This window comes from Semicossyphus pulcher, unplaced genomic scaffold (genome assembly GCF_022749685.1).
Source record: "Semicossyphus pulcher isolate SPU_LCO1_2020_fin unplaced genomic scaffold, fSemPul1.0.p SCAF_2, whole genome shotgun sequence".
Lineage (NCBI taxonomy): Eukaryota > Metazoa > Chordata > Actinopteri > Labriformes > Labridae > Semicossyphus > Semicossyphus pulcher.
In genome coordinates, this window is record NW_027211693.1 from 3,556,146 (window position 1) to 3,576,921 (window position 20,776).

At 46.4% G+C, this 20,776-nt stretch overlaps 1 protein-coding gene across 4 annotated transcripts in view; it reads right to left on the bottom strand.

Annotated features, from left to right (window-relative positions):
* The window catches only part of LOC138597774 (transcription factor COE3-like), a 154,031-nt gene that overhangs the window by 94,024 nt on the left and 39,231 nt on the right, over positions 1-20,776 (bottom strand). For 3 of the 4 annotated variants that reach the window (XM_069669283.1, XM_069669285.1, XM_069669282.1), the window contains exons 2-6: positions 19,914-20,070; positions 18,103-18,166; positions 15,616-15,671; positions 9,151-9,224; positions 1,963-2,031 (exon numbers count right to left, since the gene is read on the bottom strand). In XM_069669283.1, coding sequence (XP_069525384.1) covers positions 1,963-2,031; positions 9,151-9,224; positions 15,616-15,671; positions 18,103-18,166; positions 19,914-20,070 — 420 coding nt within the window. The remainder of the gene's footprint in view (positions 1-1,962; positions 2,032-9,150; positions 9,225-15,615; positions 15,672-18,102; positions 18,167-19,913; positions 20,071-20,776) is intronic. The other variant, XM_069669284.1, reaches the window with a different exon arrangement.

Genomic DNA, 20,776 nt, shown 5'->3' on the forward strand with positions numbered 1-20,776 from the left:
GTGTGTGTGTGTGTGTGTGTGTGTGTGTGCGTGCATGTGTGTGCGTGTGTGTGTGTGCGTGTGTGTGCGTGTGTGTGTGTGCGTGTGTGTCAGGTTGATTTACTTCAGTGAGACGTGAATTCACAACATTAAACTGCTTTACTGTAGCGACATCATTTGCATGATGGGTCACTAAACACACTAAAAACACCCCCCTCCCGTGTAATGTGTGTGTGTGTGTGTGTGTGTGTGTGTGTGTGTGTGTGTGTTATGGGGGGTCACAGTAATAAATCCTGTATTTCCTAACAGGCTCTAAAATGCAGAGAAACAAGCAGAGCTGCAGTAAATCACAGACAGAGGCTGACACGGTGTGTGTGTCTGCACATATATGTGTGTGTGCATTAATATGCACACAATAACTGTGTGTGTGTGTGTGTGTGTGTGTGTGTGTGTGTGTGTCCTGTCGTGTCCTCATTAAAGCTCAGTAACAGAAGCAGGACACAGAAAAACGTTACTCAGACTGATGTCAGTGAACGCACCACACAGTGCTGCTCTGATGTCAGAGGCCGCCCGGAGCTGTGTGAGCTGTACATGTTGGGGTGGGAGAGGTGGGTGATGGTTGGACGTATAGAATCCATCTCATGTGTGAGAGGATACACGGAGAGGTGACAAAACCTCTGAAAACACCCATCAGACACACACACACACACACACACACACACACACACACACACACACAGCCTGAGGTGAGAGGAGTGTGTGTGTTTAGGTGTGTACTTTATTGTGTGAATGAAGCCCCATCTTGGCGTGTACCAACATGTGTTCACTGTATGCATCTTCTCCTATATACTCGTGTGTATTACCCGTGTGTGTGTGTGTGTGTGTGTGTGTGTGTGTGTGCGTCCTGGCCGCAGTCCAAGGCCTCTCTAACGAGCCAACATGGACTTGGTACTGACCCCCCCCCTCCCTCCTGACCTCCTCTGAGGTCATTGGCTCCCCCTGCTTCCTCCTGACCAATCACAGCCAGGCGTTGTGACGGACATACGCCGACTCCAAGGACACGAGGGCGGAGGGATTAGACGGCGAGGATGAACACGGCGTTAATAAAGGGCCGTGATGTTGGAGTTGGAGCCGTCTGATTGGCTGACGGAGGACCGTATTTAAATCAACCCAGAAAATAAGCTGGTACACGTCGACACGCTGCTCAGAGGATGATAACACATGAGACACAGACAGGTGCATGCAGGTGCTCTAACACCAACAGATCCTCCTGCTCAGAGATGGACCTCCATCACACACACGTGACACACACGCTGTTAGATTCAGGGACTCTACCACTTTAAGCGATAAGTACGCTCCTGATGAGAGGACGCGATGATGACGTGAAGAGAAACACGGATCTATAGTTCCACCAGCGCTTCTCGTCAGTTATTTACCTGAAAAATCTATTTGAAAGAACTCGAGGTCCACCTACTAACTTTTTCTCGGGGTTCGCTTCAATGGATGAAACTTGTTACGGAGCTTTCCTCCTCACAGGAGGTCCCACCTGCTCAGTAACAACATGATATGATTGAAAGCTTCAGTCATCAGATTGGCGAGGAAAAGTGGATCAAACATGGACCGTGATGGATCAGCTTCGTTTAAGTTTCAGGTCGACTGATTTGCAGAGAAAAACAAGATTCAGCTCAAGACAGCAGCTGATGCTAAAATGATCCAGCTCCAGCAAAGGCGCTGTGCAGCACAACGTAAGAACTCAGCTGTGAAGGACTAAAGACGTCTCTGTCATCAGAGGGAATCATTATAATTATTTAGTGAAGCCTCTGAGCCCGGGGTGTAACGTGAGCGTCCTGGACTGAGCCAGAAAACCTGAGCCCGACTCTGCAAGCCATCGATGAAACTGTGTTTGTGTTCCAGTAAGAGAGAGAAGACAGACAGGTACACAGCATGCAGAGAGAGAGACAGGTGAAGCAGGTGAGGTCCTACCTGTCGATGATGACGGGGTCGGAGGGCGTCTCGTTGCGGTTTCCGCAGCTCTTCTTGTCACAACACCGACTGGAAGAGAGAAAACACACGTCAGGAGAGGACGGGGCTTTTAATGCACACAGACTGTGAAGGAGCCGGCGCGACAGCAGCTGATGGTTACAGGAGCACAGAGACACACAGCCGGCTAACTCATTTAACACACTGCTCGTACTCACTGCTTAGAGAGTGTTCTCAAGGGCAGTTCAGGTACTGTCCAAAATCCAGAAGGACAACAGGACGTAATCAACCCAAGAAGTGCTAATATCGTAATAACAGTTATTTCATCACTTTTAGTGAAGAAAAATAAAAAAACACTCAAAACAAAAACATTTCAAACATGTTGACATCTTTAAACATTTCACACCACTTTTTCTGACCTGCAAAATAAAGACTGTAAACTTTTATTTTGAAAAGCAGCAGTGTTTCCCCTCCTCTCACACACACAGATACACACACACACTCTCTCTGTCCAGCTGGGTGGGGTCCAAGCCAAGGTCACTAACAGTTGGACGATGCCCAGCGATGGAGGCAGCACTGTGGACCCCCCCCCCACCCCTACCACCTGACCCACGGCCCCGTCGCCCCCGACTACCAGCCAGCCAACCGGACGGCTGCTCGCCAAACAGCCGTCCAGGTAGCCAGAGGGCAAACTGACCGGCGAGCGTTTCATCCACTCCAACAGGAGCTGGTCCAGAGTCTGTGGAGGCGTCCGGAGGGAGGAGGGAGCGCTGGGTTTATACTCCAGCTCTGCAGGGGGGGTGGAGCCAAACGAGGCCTCTGATGGGCATGTGTGTGTGTGTGTGTGTGTGTGTGTGTAGGGGGGTCAGTGTGTCATGTAGAACAGCAGTGGACTGAGTCCAGCACATTAATATCCATCACACAGACGTTTACAGGAAAGCTGCTGCACAGTCTGAGAGATGATCGGCTCAGATGTGCTGCGTTTAGTGTCCGACGGCTGGAGGCTGTCAGCGAACGCACCACGAGGCTCAGAGTCAGACAGGAGCGAGAGAAGAACATTTCTCCTGCACTTGTTTGCATCGTATACAACTTTAGACTTTCAGACGAAAACGCAGGAAGTGTTATCAGGCTTTTAAATTAAGAGCGCGCTGTTTATAAATATAAGTTATTGTTTTTGTTTTTTTCTTGAAAAATGTGCAGAGGGTGTTTTTTCCTCTCAGGCTGCAGGTTCATAAGCTTCAATCAGAGGATGCAGTATGTACCTGAGAGGTTAAACCCAGGGCGATAAACTCCCATGATGCTCAGTTACACGTCCTCTCCTCTCCTCTGGATTCTGGCAGCCTGACCGTCTGCATTTTAAGACTTCAGATTTTAAGATTTTAGTGAGTTAAAGATTTTATTCATTTTATTTCTTTCACATGTCTCCGTCTGTTTTCTGTCTTTACGTCTGAAGGAGAACGTCTCGCTCTGTGAACTGATTCCAGATAAATCTTCTGTTTAACATCTTCAGATGGTTTTTAACTTCTCGGGTCAGAATCAGACTTTACATTAATATAAACTTAATTAATATAAACTTAATTAAACGTATTAATGTGTGATGGATTAAATCACCCGACAGTATAAAAACCAATCAGCTGGAATAGATTCGACATTAAACTGTGTTTACAGTAACATAATGAATAATATCATCCTGCAGCATTATTACAGTATACTTTACATTACACATTAAAAGTGACATTTTATTCATGTTGATTTTGATTCGAGTGTTATTGATATAACAGTGTTTGATGTTTACTTTCTACTTGTTGTATTTCTGTTCATGATCATGCATGAAGTCATCACGGACACACTGCACACGTGAGCCTTAATAAACCCGACTGTGTCTCAGTGCCTCTGACATTACAGAGCTGACCTTTAACCTCCAACCAGACGGAGACTGAAGAAGTTATCTGACTGGTTAATAAGACTAACATCAGTAAACATGTAAATATGACACCATCAGCCTGTAATCAAGCTGCTCTGCACCATCCATCCACATCCTCCTCCTGATCGCTGTGAGGTCATTAACATATCTTCCGGTAATTCTTAAAAATTAATCATATTGCATCTGACCCGCGCCGTCCAATTACGCTCCTGCCTCCGCCCCCTGCTGTCCTGAATCACATTGCCATTTGACAAACAAGCGTCAAATCGAGGCTGCGAATGCCAAATGAGACGCTTTATGAATCATTTATCGCGCCGTTTGATCTCTAAGTAGAGAAAAATCATAAACTAAGCGCTGTGTTTGTGTCCCCGCCTGCGTCTGTGTGTGTGAGCGCGTGTGTGTGTGTGTGTGACTGTTGCCATAGAACGCGCCACAATAATTTATTCCCCCAGCTACTTGGAACCATTAGTGAAAGTTCCAGGAGACCAATTAGCATTGGAAACCCACTGGTGCTGCTGTGGTGACAACCTCCTCCAAACTGCCAAAGAAGTGTTATAAACAAACCGGACCCCAGGAGCACTGCCGGGGCCCCTCCAGGGACCCGGGGCCCCTTTCCAAAGACGAAAACAAACCTTGGCTGAGCGTCCACAATATCGCCTTAATGACGTTTCCCCCCGGGCCGCAAACAGGCTAACACCACGGCCGGCTAATGACTGAGAGGAACAACACACAGACCTGAGAGGAGTGTGAAGCCCGGAGTGTGTGTGTGTGTGTGTGTGTGTGTGTGTGTGTGTGTGTGTGTGTGTGTGGTTACAAAAAACAACAGAAATAAAACAAACAGTGTGTGTTTGTGTTGTTTTTGCTGCTGTCACTCATTCTGCAGAGAGATTTCATCCCTCATCGGCGCTACAGAGAATCTCCTCAGGTCGCTGTGCAGCCACAACACACTCTCACAAACACACAAACACACACACACACACACACACACACTCAGGGCCCTAAAATAATTCAGCCACAGGAGCCAGTTTGGCCGGCGAGCCTCGGCTGGGCCACACAGGCATCATTACCGCTGGCTGCTCCTCCTCGGCCACTTCAGACGTCGCCACAAGTGGAATCTACTTAAAGCACAAAGGGAAGGTTTGTCCGGGCACGTCTGCGCCGCGCTATCACACACTCACAATAAAAAACACACACTCACAGAGCCCTTCAAAGGCTCCCAGAGGGCTGTGCAGCGCGGCGTCAGAGGCCCGCGCTCGGATCACAGCGTCCAGATAACCGGACGGCAGCTCAGGGCTCGCTTTCAAAGGGCAAGTGTTGTAATTACCCGAAGGCCTGGAACGCTCCGGCAGCCAGGCCCATGATTCGCTCCCGCCTGCCAGCAGCCAGCAGCCAGCGCCGCCTGGCCGGGACGATGCTTTCCTCTCGGCGAGCGCGGCAGCAGGTTTTCTTCAGCATCGCCCCGAGCCTGGCAGCCAGCGAGGGAGCGAGGTGACAGCGAGGCGAGGAGAGCGGCCCGGAGCTGGCGAGCCTCCGGGAGCCCGCTGGCGACGCCGGCGTGCCAACCTGGCTGCTGCCGCCGTGCCTGCTCACTGGGTTGTGATTGGTAGTTTTGGACAGCAGCAGAGTCCCGTTTAAGAATGGTTAATGTGCCGCAATGATACGAGGAAGAGGTCACAGCTGACACACACACACACACACACACACACACACACACACAGCAAAAAACTATCTGTTGATATTGTTGAGATTTTTCAAAAGTGAAATTCTCTCCTGTAAAATGAAGCGAGGATGTGTGTGTTGAGCTAGCTGTTAGCGTGTGTTTGCTAACATGTGGTTAGGTCTGTTTTCTGCACGGTCTCTTCCTTCCTGACGAGTGGACGTGTCTGTTTACACGTCCCCTTTAGCAGCTGTTTACTTTCTGCCTAACAGGTGCTCAGAGTCTGTTTTTGGGTACCTGTCGGCTCTGTATACCTGCTTTCTAACAGGTGAATGAACAGGTGTGTTTTAAGGTGCCTGTAAGTTTTCTTCCTTTCTCACACCTGGTCAACGTGAAACACCTGGTTCAGTTTAGTAAACACATCACGGCGTGGCTAAATACACTTAGTTTGGACTCAAACACTGATCGGACCCGTCTCTGGCCCTCTGCACGCCGCCTGGTTTCCCTCATGCTGTACAGCTACATCCCTCTGCCCCCGGTTAGAGCTCTACAACAGGCAATGATTGTTCATACACAAACTAAAGAGCACATGCTTGTGTAGGTATAAGCACCAACAGCCTCTTTCCTGTTCTATTGTTCCCATAGGAGGTGACAGGTTGATCCTTCACCTGAACTCTCTGAAACAGGTGTGAAGGTGCAGCCTGCTGAGCGTGATGCAGGTAGACAAACCAGCTGGGACGCTCATAAAGACGAGCTCACCTGGGAGCTCAGAGACGGAGAGAGGGATGGAAAGAGTGATGTCTCGCTCATTAGCGAATGGAAACACAGCGTCCATCAGGGAAGAGCTGCTTAATAAACTCACTCAATCACATAATGACTGAAGATCAGAGACACAGACAGGCAGGCAGACAGGCAGGTAGACAGGCAGCTCATATCAGAGGAGTCTTTCAGGAGGGAAATAAAGAAGACGCACGATAAGAGTCTGAGGAGGAGGAGGAGGGAAGTTTCTAGAACTTATTGTGAAGAAGAAACCGAGCGAGAGCTGAAACCTGGTCGACACACAGACCGGTCACTCCTAAAGCTGTGCAACAACTGCTGTTAACATTATAAAGACTCGACGTGCTGAAGACTTCCTGTGCATGAAACACGTTAAAGATAAAACCAGTTTAAAGAGTGACCAGTTAACTCTGCGCACAGAATCCACAGACACCAGCAGACTGCAGGGACTCACCTGTTCAGCATCTGTTAGTCAGTTTAACCTGCAGATAACCTGTTAGCTGCATGTCTGGACTAGTTTCTCACTTAAACCAGATTCACCAGTTTACTCTGCACAACTCGAGCAGTGTGCAGATGAAGCAGCAGAAATAACCAGTAACTACATTTATTCATTTTTAATTTAGCTTCTATATAAAGCAGTGAAAACACAGCCCAGCACTGAGGATAAAACCCAAGTATAAACCTGTTTAACAGGTGTTCTGCATTGTTACATCTGCATTCATTAAGATGGAGAAACATCGTTTACATTAGTTTTTATTGAAACCAGTTCAAAAACATGTTTACGGCACAATTTAACCCTCGAACCTCCAACGAAAACCAGTTAACAGATGAACCAGTCTACACATGTAACCAGTGCAAATATATTCTGCAGTTTCTTCAAGTGTAAATCTCACAGAGGCCAGTTTTTTCACCAGCTTGCAGCAGAGGATTATGGGAGGTTTTTGCACGTTAACTACAATCTGCAGCACTGTCGGACTCTAAATATAAACCAGTTTGCCTTCACTGGGACCAGTTCAACGAGGAACCAGTTGTTTTTAATCACATCAGACCTGAGTTAATAAATCAAAGTTTTCTTGTTTACATGTGGAGCCGAAAACAACAAAGACGCTCTTACACACCAGCCTGTGTGTGTGTGTTTCATGTGTGAGTGTGTCCTATTTTTATCCCCCTCCTCCCCCTCACTCCTCCTCCTCCTCCTCCTCCTCCTCCTCCTCCTCCTCTTCTTCTTCACTCCTCCGTCTGAACCAGTAAAACCATTAACTCACAGACAACAGCAGAGACACGCAGGGCAGGAAACGTGTTGATTGGTGTGATGAACGACAAACCAACAGCTGCTCTTTTTTCTCTCTAAGACACACGCACACACACACACACACACACACACACACACACACACAGAGATTCCTCTTTTTGCTCATTTGTGTTTATATGTATGTTTATTATGTATACTGTGCCCCCTTTTTAACATAACTGCAGCATTTATCTGAGCCAAATTTGACCAGCTTACTAAATCAGTTTCTAACACACAGCTGGTACATAAAGTGTGTGAATGTCTCCAGTAGTTGTCTTCATCCTGCAGCAGTGAAACGGCTGTAATGGCTGCAACATAATCCTTGATGGGTCAAAGGTCGTCCACTAAAAGTTCTTGTTGTTTCCACTGACAGGCTCAGATTGTTCTTCTAAGTGTGTGACAACATGACAGAAAGGATCCCTACAGAGATAGACCTTTTTGTTACAGAGGAAGATGATTGTTTTAACCACACACAGACGTTACATCGCTCTCTGCACACACACCAGACTCCATTCATAAAAACACTGTTTTTAGCTCTCAGAATACTGGAGCTGCTGCTCTGCTGCTGACATGCTAAGTTAGTTTGAATATTGTAATATAGTATTGTGTGAATTTGTTGTTTTTAATAGTTAGTTTAGATCCAACACAATGTTTGTTTAACACACAAAATTGCTAAAAACGTATTGAGTGATGCAGTCGTAATCAAGCAACTAAACAATAAAATCAGTGTTTTTCTGAATGGAGTCTGGTGTGTGTGCAGAGAGCGATGTAACGTCTGTGTGTGGTTAAAACAATCATCTTCCTCTGTAACAAAAAGGTCTATCTCTGTAGGGATCCTTTCTGTCATGTTGTCACACACTTAGAAGAACAATCTGAGCCTGTCAGTGGAAACAACAAGAACTGTTAGTGGATGTCGTTTTTACTTAGGGTTGCCATTTACTTGCTGTGAGGTTGCTCGGTGTTACAGGATTCTTTCTGGAGTAAAAATAAAATATAATTTAATTAAAACATATACAAATAGATTTAATTGTTTTTTATTTGTGTATAACAACGCTGTACTGAACTACCTAAGTTGTAGATGTACTGGAGTTGTATAATTGCAGCTCTGATTATAGCGTGTAACACCAAACATGTTGTTTTTTATCTTCTGGCTCTGACAGTCCAAGACATGACGACTACACTGTGAACATACACACACAGACACTTCCTCTGCAGCATAATTAACACCCCACTCTCTCTCTCTCTCCCGCACACACACACACACACACACACACACACACACACACACACTGTACTGTACCATACATACATCAACAAAAACCTCCCAACCCCCACACACACACTTAGACAGCGTGTCGATAAATACACACTGCTGCTTTTAAACCATAAGAATATGTTTAATTATCACCTGAGGAGAGAAAGGTGAAAGTTGCAGGTTGGACTGAAGGCATCTCTCCTGCCACAGTGCCACAGAGCAAGGCAGCAGAGCCTGAGCCGCTCCTGTGAGATCACACTGAGGGTGTAATGCTGCTCGTGTCTTACCTGCACATGATCTCGTGGGTGAGGAGGACGCGGCACATCTCTGGGTTCTTGTCCTGGCCTTCGTACAGGATGGGCTGAGGGGACAGAAAGACACGCAGGTGAGACAGGACAGGTGTGGAAATATGTCCGAGCTTCATAAACCAGTTCAGTGGAACTGGGACCAGTTCACAGCGCTGATAAACCAGTTGTGAAACGTCTGATCTGGTTGGTTCAGGTGCTTCTTTTATTTTGTCTGGAAAAACAAAGTCAAACATGGCCGCCGACCACAAAAAGTCCCCCTCCTCCTCCCCCTCCTCCCCTCTCGGTGGTCTCAGCCTCCTCCGGCCTTCCCAGAATTCCCTGCCAGATGGCGGGCGGCGCCCCAGGATGAAGCCCCCCTCCTCACCCTCCCGTCCTCCCCCCTCCTCACCCCCACCGAGCTGTCATGTCAGCGTCCGGATGACGGATGACCGCTGAGTGTGTGTGTGTGCGTTTTCGTGTGTGTGTGTGTGTGCGTGCGGTACTTTTTGTAATACCCTGGTGGTTGTAAATGAACTCCAGTAATAGTGTGTGTGTGTGTGTGTGTGTGTGTGTGTGTGTGTGTGTGTGTGTGTCCTCCCCTCTTTTCCTACAATGACCTACCACTACCTCATCCACCTTTATAGTCAAAACAGACCTCCGCCCTGCACACACACACACACACACACACACACACACACACACACACACACACACACGCACACACACACACACACACACACCCTGGGGGACGATACTTTTAGGATAACGACCACTTCTGCATTATTGATCCTGATCCTGGCTCTGTTCCTCTGGATTAAAACTCTCCAGTTTGACCAGCAGGGATTGCATCAGACACACACACACACACACACACACACACACACACACACACACACAGTGTAGATCCGTTGGTCGATATTTATACATCATCATTCCTGATGCAAGAATCCCAGCAGTGATTGTGAGTCTGTTTGTGGGTCCTTGTGCTGCAGTGTGTGTGAGCTCTTTATGTCTCTGTGAGGACCGGCTGGAGGTAGAGACCTGACTGTGAGGACAGAACGAGGACAGAACGAGGACAGAACGAGGACAGAGCGAGGACAGAACGAGGACAGAGCGAGGACAGAGCAAGGACAGAAAAAGGACAGAACAAGGACAGAACGAGGACAGAGCGAGGACAGAACGAGGACAGAAAAAAGGACAGAACGAGGACAGAAAAAGGGCAGAAAGAGGACAGAAAAAGGACAGAACGAGAACAGAAAAAGGACCGAATGAAGGACAGAAAAAAGGACAGAGCGAGGACAGAAAAAAGGACAGAACGAGGACAGAACGAGGACAGAACGAGGACAGAACGAGGACAGAGCGAGGACAGAAAAAAGGACAGAATGAGGACAGAACGAGGACAGAACGAGGACAGAGCGAGGACAGAACGAGGACAGAGCGAGGACAGAGCAAGGACAGAAAAAGGACAGAACAAGGACAGAACGAGGACAGAGCGAGGACAGAACGAGGACAGAAAAAAGGACAGAACGAGGACAGAAAAAGGGCAGAAAGAGGACAGAAAAAGGACAGAACGAGAACAGAAAAAGGACCGAATGAAGGACAGAAAAAAGGACAGAGCGAGGACAGAAAAAAGGACAGAACGAGGACAGAACGAGGACAGAACGAGGACAGAGCGAGGACAGAAAAAAGGACAGAATGAGGACAGAAAAAGGACAGAACGAGGACAGAGCGAGGACAGAAAAAAGGACAGAACGAGGACAGAAAAAAGGACAGAACGAGGACAGAAAAAGGACAGAACGAGGACAGAGCGAGGACAGAAAAAAGGACAGAATGAGGACAGAAAAAGGACAGAACGAGGACAGAGCGAGGACAGAAAAAAGGACAGAACGAGGACAGAAAAAAGGACAGAACGAGGACAGAAAAAGGACAGAACGAGGACAGAGCGAGGACAGAAAAAAGGACAGAATGAGGACAGAAAAAGGACAGAACGAGGACAGAAAAAAGGACAGAATGAGGACAGAAAAAGGACAGAACGAGGACAGAGCGAGGACAGAAAAAAGGACAGAACGAGGACAGAGCGAGGACAGAAAAAAGGACAGAACGAGGACAGAGCGAGGACAGAACGAGGACAGAAAAAGGACAGAACGAGGACAGAGCGAGGACAGAAAAAAGGACAGAACGAGGACAGAAAAAGGACAGAACGAGGACAGAGCGAGGACAGAAAAAAGGACAGAGCGAGGACAGAAAAAAGGACAGAACGAGGACAGAAAAAGGACAGAGCGAGGACAGAAAAAAGGACAGAACGAGGACAGAGCGAGGACAGAGCGAGAACAGAAAAAGGACAGAGCGAGGACAGAACGAGGACAGCTCTCAGAAAGTAAGAACAGTTTGTGGGCGGGGAAGACATTTTTCAGACATGAAGGATTTTATTGAAAAAGAAAAAACAAAGTGAGAATGTTTTGGAAAATGAAGATTTTTTTTGGAAGATGAGGACCATCAGGAGATTTAAAAAATAAGGGCAGATTTTTGAGAGAGGAAGAAAAGTTCTTGGGAAGCCAGGACTGTTTTTGAAATGTGAGGACTTTTTTTTCCGGACACGTTGGACAATGAGGGTGTTCTTCAGAAAGTCAAGTTTATTTATGAAAAGTTAAAATGTGTCCGGACATCAGGAGCCTAAAAAATGCCGACAGTGTAGAACGACGTGAAGTGACGACAACTTTTAGGAAGTGGACGTTTTGAGTTTTGAGGAAACATTTTAGGACGTTTAGAGAGGAGGGGAAACTTTGGAAAGTACCAAGCCAAACACAACGCTACTTCTGAAGCCGCTCAGCTCTCAGTATGAATTTAGTTTCTCCCAAAAATAAACTTTAAAAGCAGAAAATAAAATAAAATAAAAAACAGCACAAAAGTGACCTGAGAGCTGAAGTCAGGCCGAGTCAGTCAGCCTCTTTGACTGTGTGCTAGTTTAGGGTCTTTGCACTGTTTAATCTGCAGCTCTGACTCACTGTGACTCGCTGTGACTCCCGCTGACTCGCTGTGACTCCCTCTGACTTGCTGTGACTCGCTGTGACTCGCTGTGACTCACTGTGACTCGCTGTGACTCCCTCTGATTCGCTGTGACTCCCTCTGACTTGCTGTTACTCCCTCTGACTTGCTGTTACTCCCTCTGACTCCCTCTGATTCGCTGTGACTCCCTCTGATTCGCTGTGACTCCCTCTGACTTGCTGTGACTCCCTCTGACTCGCTGTGACTCCCTCTGACTTGCTGTGACTCCCTCTGACTTGCTGTGACTCACTGTGACTCCCTCTGACTCACTGTGACTCCCTCTGACTTGCTGTGACTCACTGTGACTCCCTCTGACTCACTGTGACTCCCTCTGACTTGCTGTGACTCGCTGTGACTCCCTCTGACTTGCTGTGACTCCCTCTGACTCGCTGTGACTCCCTCTGACTCGCTGTGACTCACTGTGACTCCCTCTGACTCCCTCTGACTCGCTGTGACTCACTGTGACTCCCTCTGACTCCCTCTGACTCGCTGTGACTCCCTCTGACTTGCTGTGACTCCCTCTGGCTCGCTGTGACTCCCTCTGACTTGCTGTGACTCGCTGTGACTCCCTCTGACTTGCTGTGACTCCCTCTGATTCGCTGTGACTCCCCCTGACTCGCTGCGACTCCCTCTGACTCGCTGTGACTCGCTGTGACTCCCTCTGACTCGCTGCGACTCCCTCTGACTCCCTCTGACTCGCTGTGACTCCCTCTGACTCGCTGTGACTCCCTCTGACTTGCTGTGACTCGCTGTGACTCCCTCTGACTCGCTGCGACTCCCTCTGACTCGCTGCGACTCCCTCTGACTCGCTGTGACTCGCTGTGACTCCCTCTGACTCGCTGTGACTCCCTCTGACTTGCTGTGACTCACTGTGACTCCTTCTGACTCCCTCTGATTCGCTGTGACTCCCTCTGACTCCCTGTGACTCGGGGCCCCTGACGACCCCTCTGCAGTGTCGTATCGATCCATGGGGATTCCAGCCGACCCGTCTGTCAGCTGTGACTGTTGACCAATGGGGTATCATGTAATGGGAGGTGAAGGTGTGTGTGTGTGTGTGTGTGTGTGTGTGTGTGTGTGTGTGGGGTGTCATGGAGGAGGAGGTGTCAGGATTATTGTCTCCTGTGTGCCGTCGCTGTGCCACATTAGAGCGTATTGATCGGTTTCCACGGCTGACGCTTTGTTGAGGAGCCGCTTGGTACATCGATCGGTGACATGCCGACAGGCTCGAACCACCGGGGAGGGGCAGATAGGACAGGAGGGGGGGTAAATAAGGAGGAGGTGATGGTGGGAGGACAGGTGGAGGGTTTATTAATGTTCAGATGATTTATGTAGAAAGATTTTATTAGATGTTAGTGAGCGCTGATGATTCTGTAACTAAAGAAGCAGCTTCACTGTTCGTCTGCAGGTTTTATTTATTGAAGAATTAACTTTATTCCTTGTCCTGCATTAAAAAACGTTTAAAGACATTTAATATTCCAGCTTTTACTTTGTGCATATCCCTCAGTAAAGTTGTGTTAATAACTTAATATTATTTCACAGGGTTCAGGTTGGTCTCTTCTGTGTGCAGTGAACTTTAGAGGAACTTGAATGCAACACGTTGGAAACATAAAGCACAAGAACCTGTGGGTGTCCAGTTTACGGCATTTATAGTTTAATTTAGCAGAATTCTTTCCCTGCGTTGCATTTCAGGGAGTGCAGAAACACAACAGGATTCTTTTGATGTGATTCTGTCATTAAAAAGCTTCACATAACAAATCTGTAAAAATCTCCACAAAAGGAGAAATTAAGAAACAAACACAGATTTACTATAAAAGCTCATTCCACAGAATGAAAACACTCTGAGGTTCTTTGGCTTCTTCAATCTTTAAACTTAATACAGAAAAGCAGCAGAGAGCTGAATGTTAAGGCTGTTATATACGGTTATCTTCTTACTTTTTCTCCCAGTGTTTATGTTTTTATTTACATTTCTAATTGCATTTTTAAACAATGTTTATTATTGTTGTACAAGCTTTATTCTGTGGGTGTTTATGTTGTTACGAACTTCATCTGTATTAATGTTTTCTTATGAGTACGGTAAAACTGCAGCAGTAGGTGTGAGCAGCAGGAGGATCTGGAGCCGGCTGAGCTGTAGGAATGAACTGGACGGGAATTTGGAAATATTTGGGGTTTTTTTCTTGGCAGCGAGTCGTTCACAGGTTCAGATCCCACACGGGGGTTCTGAGTGAGTGAAAACCGGAAAAGTGGGAGGATCTGGAGTCAGCTAGAGACCGAGCTGCACGACTGGAAAGGAAAACACATCAGTGCTGCGAGAGAAAGTAAGAGAGGAGGAGGAGGGAGGGAAGTTTTCAAAGTTTGGAGAAGTTAGAGGAAGGAAACAGAGAGTGAGGGAATAATCTGGGTTTGAAACAGGACGGATTTGTTTTATTTGGTTGTGTTTAGGCGTCAGGTGGAGGTCAGCTGTGAGAGTCACACGGGGTCAGAGTGAAGTAGAGGTTTTGTTTGGCTGAAAGCAGCTCGGACTCTGCAGAAGAAACAATGAACGTCTCCAGTCTGAAACGCCTCCTACAGAGATTTAGACGTGTTGCAGTACATGCTAGCCGTTTCCCCCGGCCTCCAGTCTTTATGCTAAGCTAAGCTAATAAGGTCCTTACTCCAGAGCCAGATGCCTATAACTCAGCACATTTAATTGCAGCAATGCATAACGTCACTTTGCTAGCCTCCAGAAGACACTATATATGCTGACATGTTTGCTGCACGCTAATATGCTGACGAGCTAACTGTTCATATTATATACATTAGCATTTTACTTTTGAGGGTAATTGCATGAAAGATAACATGTTGTAAATGTGTAATGCTATGTCGTTATGCTAGCTGTGCACATGTCAACATGCTAAGATGCTACATGTTTGTGTTCACCACATCACACAGCGCTGCTGACGGAGGGGGCAAATTACTCATTTTTACACGACTGTCACATTTTTACTTTCTATTTACAGGCAATTTAAAAGGCCAAAGCTAAAGCTAACACCCAGCACAGACAGGATTTCTACACCGATGGCTCCACATCTTCAGCTCAGACACAAAGAAACGTCTGCCTTTAGCGCTCATTACACTGACAAAGAGTCAATACTGTTTAAAACACGAGCGCGCTAAAGTTGAGATAGCTCAATAAAGCCTGATGAAGTACAGATGAAAGTATATTTGAGGGAAAGCAAACACGTCACTGGCAACAGTAACAATGAATACATGAAGGTTTCACCTGGTTTCTCAGAACGCCTGAAAAGTGTTTTAAAGATGGATTTTTTAACTAAACATGCTTTATAATAATAATTACACTGAATCAGATTCTGCAGCTCGTTACAGTGAATAAAACGTGTGTGTGTCTCGTGTGTGAGTGTGTGAGTGTGTGCACGCTCTCACCTGTTTGGTCATGGAGTCGATCAGCCGAACATAAAGATCCTGTTCTGTCCTGATGCCTGAAACACACAGACACACACACACACTAATGAGCTGAACACACACACAGTCTCAGTCTGAACTGTCTGACACATTTACACACCAGCACACATACATACATGCATTAGCCTGAAATGCTAATTTGATCTCAGTGTGCAGAGAAAAAACAAAAGCAGTGATTGGTAATAATGTTCACTAAATGAATTCTGTTATTATTTATGTCCCGTTTGTGTATTTATGTTTCTGTAGCTCTTCTTGTCGCCTCGTCGCCGCTACGCTAACACCCCCCTCAGCAAAAACAAACATTAGCGCTGCTCCAGAGCTGTTTATTATTTATAGGCCAGGCCCGCCTTTAACTGCCGAGTCCCCCCCACGTCTCCCCCTTATCTCCCCCCTGCTGCCTTTTTCCTCAAGGATAACAAGGAATCCTCATTCTCCTACAAATTAAATATCAATCAGGATAGCTTGTCTTTTATTAGCTATGCATCCGAGCGTAAATGTGACACAAACACGACATGGGGTGGAGGAAGCAAATTGCAGGGAACACCTGTTAGCGGCGCCGCGGCTCTAATTGTATTCTGTGGCTTTGGTTTTTTTTTTCCTCTTGTTTGTCGGGCCGTTTGCTCGCAGCTTCCCGTGCTTTCTAATTGACATGATTCACTCCTCGCTCCGCCGCTGAGCGCAGAGCAGTCGGCAGCCTAAATGGCGGCTATCCGTCCCGCTTGCAGATGAGGTCAATTACCTCCGCGCGATGCTAATCCGACGATGCCGACTCATATTAGAGTGATTTATCCCCCTTTGGAAGAAAACGCTCTTTTATGTCCCACTTTATCTGCGGCTCCTGCAGGGGTCTGAGAGCCGGGCTGGACCGGAGCCAGCACAGAGCCGAGCGGTGTGTTTCCACTGCCCCCCCGATGGACAAACCAGAGTCCAGGTTTGGTTAGCTGTCAGATATTCCAGATGCTCTCTCTCTCCCTCCCTCCCTCTCGCTCTCTGCTGATAATGAAAAGTTTTCCGCTGAGGTGACCTTTAATATAAATTCCTTCTCTACAAATTCTAAACTCTAATTCATGCAGGAAAGTTCAGCGGCGAACCAACACGGACAGTTTCACCTGTGGGAGCAAGCGAGCATTAAATCACCTCCATCAATCAATACAGCAGACCTGAAATCCACACACAGACTCACCTGACCTGCAGGCCTGCCATTTAGAAAAGGTTTAATTTAGGTTTAATTTCATGCTGTCAATCAGTTTATACGAGTGTGTTTCCACTACCTCCCACAAAAACATGGAAATCCTGCAAAACATTTGCGACTGACTGACGATCCTTTTGTCCTGTAGCTCTTTGACCTTTGCCCCTCCTCTTTGAAGTTGGCTCATTTTTACATCATTTTGGGTCTAAATGACTCACAGGTAATAAAATGTGTGAAAGCACGTATAGCAGTGAAACAGGCTGTAATGGCTGCAACGTAATCCTTGATGGGTCAAAGGTCGTCCACTTAAAGTTCTTGTTGTTTCCACTGACAGGCTCAGATTGTTCTTCTAAGTGTGTGACAACATGACAGAAAGGATCCCTACAGAGATAGACCTTTTTGTTACAGAGGAAGATGATTGTTTTAACCACACACAGACGTTACATCGCTCTCTGCACACACACCAGACTCCATTCAGAAAAACACTGATTTTAGCTCTCAGCACACAGGAGCTGCTGCTCTGCTGCTGCCTGCATCAGTTACTTTGTTTGTTGTTGTTGTGTGTTACTCAGATATTGTTTCGGACCTGAAGAACTATTTAAAACATCAGGGAAAGAAAAGAAGCTGTTTTGTGTCATTTTAAGGCTTAATACTCTCAGGATATCGCCCGTTGGTTTGGATACATTTCCTTCTTAAATCTCAGTTTCTTTTCATGATTTTTCACATAAGTCTGTAAAGTTAATTAAAGACAATATACAAGTTTATTTCGAGTAAATTTGCAACTTTAATTTCAGGGAATGTTTTAGTTATGTCTTGGAAAACTTCTCAGAGGAGGAATTCAGGGTTTTGTTTTTGTGAGTATCTGAGTTTCTCTTGTAAATGTTTGGCTTTATAATTGCAGAGAATAATTAAGTTATTTTCTTGTAAGACTTAAATATTCTCTGAGTTTACATCTTAAATTTGTGCCTTCAATGACTGAGAATATTAAATAAAACCTGTACTTTATTCTGAGAGAATTTCAGTTTTCTCTTTTATGAACCCAGACTGGATCATATTTTGTTCTAGTATATATATAACACTTTAACGTCAGAAATGATGAGCTGTTTGAACAGACTATTATCCCCCTCCCCCTGTTGTGTAAAGGTGTCTTTGGCCCTCGTGCACCACCGTAAAGAGCAGCCACTTCATGTGTTTGTGTTTCGTGTCCGATGTTTCAGATTCATTCTCAGATATTCGTCCTGCGAAGCCTCCACACTCACCGTTGCTGTAGAGGAGCTGTAGCCTGTAGTGGATCCCGTTGTTGGTCTTCTCTCCGTTGTACTCCTGTCACACACACACACACACACACACACACACACACACAGAGTCAGTGTGATGAAGGTGAGATAAAACATGTACAGTTCTGCAGCAGCAGGCTGAGTGTTTGTGTGAGGCAGAAACAGCAGGAAGCTTCATCCTCACCGTCAGAGCTGCTGCTGTCAAAGTCAGACAGGTGTACAAACACCGCACAGTCCTGCATACACCGAGTACACTTCACCTTTTATCAAGCGCTGCTTCAGCGTCAGCGTCTGTTGTTGTGTTTAATATGTTTGAGTATGTAGGCTTTTATTTTGATACAATCAGTAGTCTTTGTGTGTGTATATGGGCAGGTAAGGTAGGATGAGCGCCGCAGGTAAGCTGAATGTTTTTTTAACCCAAAATAAACCTTATTGTTGCCTGGACCTCGACAGTTTGTTTGATCCCGTGTACCATCCACTGTCCCCCCGTGCCACAGTGGCCAACTTGTTTTTACAGATAAGTCAGTGTGACTCACGACAGCTGTGTCTCAATTCAGAGGCTGCAGCCTTGGAAGGGCGTATTTGAAAGCCGGTAACAGGTTAAGTTATGTGATGTTAATTATGTCAGCTAGTTAGCCTGCTAGCTACCTGTTGCTAGGCGAAAGGAGCGGTGCTGTGCGATGCAAGGGTAAGGGCGGGAACAGCTGGTGACGCAAACAGGAAATCCTCCGTAGACCAGACCGCCTCGTTTCAGTTCAGCCTCGGCGTCTGCGCAGACTACGAGGACGCAGCCTGTGTTTCCACTCTGTGTCCGAGTCTCTCTGTCACTCAAACATTCACTGGTGTGTACGAGGAGAGCGTTATCGGTAACTTCTTTTTGGCTCACGCAGCAGTTTAACACGTATACCAGAAAGGTGAAAGTTGAACATTGTTCAGTTTTGGTCGTAAACAAATACAAACTGTAAAACTTGTTCACACCTCGTCCAGATGAGACGTTTTGTTCAGGAGGCATGAACGTCTCAGGCGTGATTCAAGATGCTCGTTTGCTTTGGTCTGAAACGTGTTGAATCTGTTCGTACGAACAAACCTGAACATATTCTGAGTCAATTAGTCAGGTTTTAATTATTGATATCTATTTACAAATGTTCAGAGATGCTACATTAGAAGTTAGCCGTACCCCTTCATCCTCTTTCTCCTGCACTCATCATCACCCTCCTTCTTTATCTCCGTCTTTTTCAGCCTCTCTTCTCTCTTAACCCCCCCGAGTCCTTCCTGTTTCCTCTCCTTCTTCTTCTCTTGTTCTCTTTTCAGCTGTTTTTCCTCTTTTATTTCTCTCTGCTTTCAGTCTCCGTCAGCCGGCCGCTCGGTGCCAACTGTGCCCGGGAGTGTTGGCTCAGTCCCAGTGTGTGTGTGTGTGTGTGTGTGTGTGTGTGTGTGTGTGTTTGGGGTTTCAGGGCGAGAGACTAGAGGTCAAAGCCGAGGTGAGGTGAGCGAGTGAGTGGGTGGATTGGAGGGGAAGAAGTAGTGCCAGCTGGCAGCGGATCAAACAACAACAAACTCTCCCAACCTGTCTGGATATCATTACTGTAACTAGAACGGTTATTATCGTCAGGATTAGAAGTATTTATTCTTTATGGTGGAAATGTTCTCTCTATTGTTTTATATGCAGGAAACGGTGCATTTATTTATGGGGACTATTTTCAGCGGCGGATCAATCCACGTTTGCTGCTCTTGTGATAAATCACAGTGTGATTCATTGATGTGTTATTAGGGTGTGTATAAATGTAGCTCACCTTGTCTTTCTCCACAAAGTCGATGTAGGAGGTCCTCTCGATCTCGACCGGCTGACCCTGACGGTCGTACAGCGCCAGGACGAAGTGGAAGAAGTTGGACTTCCTCAGGTTGGACGGCGGCTGCTTCTCAAAGTGAGCTCGGGCTAAACCCACGCCGCTGAAACACAGAGAGAGGGAACGATTATTATTTCTCCACATGATCACACACACATATCTGCACCGCAGGAAGCACACGCAGCACAGAGCGACACGCTGCTTTGGGCAGGACAATCGTTTACACGTCACCTGTTCCTTAACGAGCGTTTCAAAAGTAAAAGCACGTATTAGCTACAAAATAAATCAAAGTGAAAGTCAGTAAAGTTTCACCTCAAATATGAGTTCGTTGTTTTTTATATCTAAAGTTAATAATACGAATCTGCAAACTAAAGTTAACAGACATAAATGTAGTGAAGTTCAAATGTAAAGTAACATAAACTAAGAGACTCTTTTACTGCTAAAGCTTCCTGCTCCTTCACAATAAAAGAGGCTGAGAGCTCAACAAGAGAAGGACTTCCTGTTTCCTGTTTCAAGAAAAAAAAGATTTTTTTAACTTCATGATTTTATTCTAACTGATCAAGTTCAGGAGGACGAGCAGCGAGTGGACAGCTGCTCAGGTGATACTAGTGACTGAGACAGGTAGAGAACTGCACTCTGTGTGTGTGCGTGTGTGTGCGTGTGTGTGTGTGTGTGTGTGTGTGCGTGTGCGAGTGTGTGCGAGTGTGTGCGAGTGTGAGCGAGTGTGTGTGTGTGCGTGTGTGTGTGTGTGTGCGTCTCTCAGTAACTGTGACCTTTTACATAAAAGCCAGAAAACTGTACAGACAGAG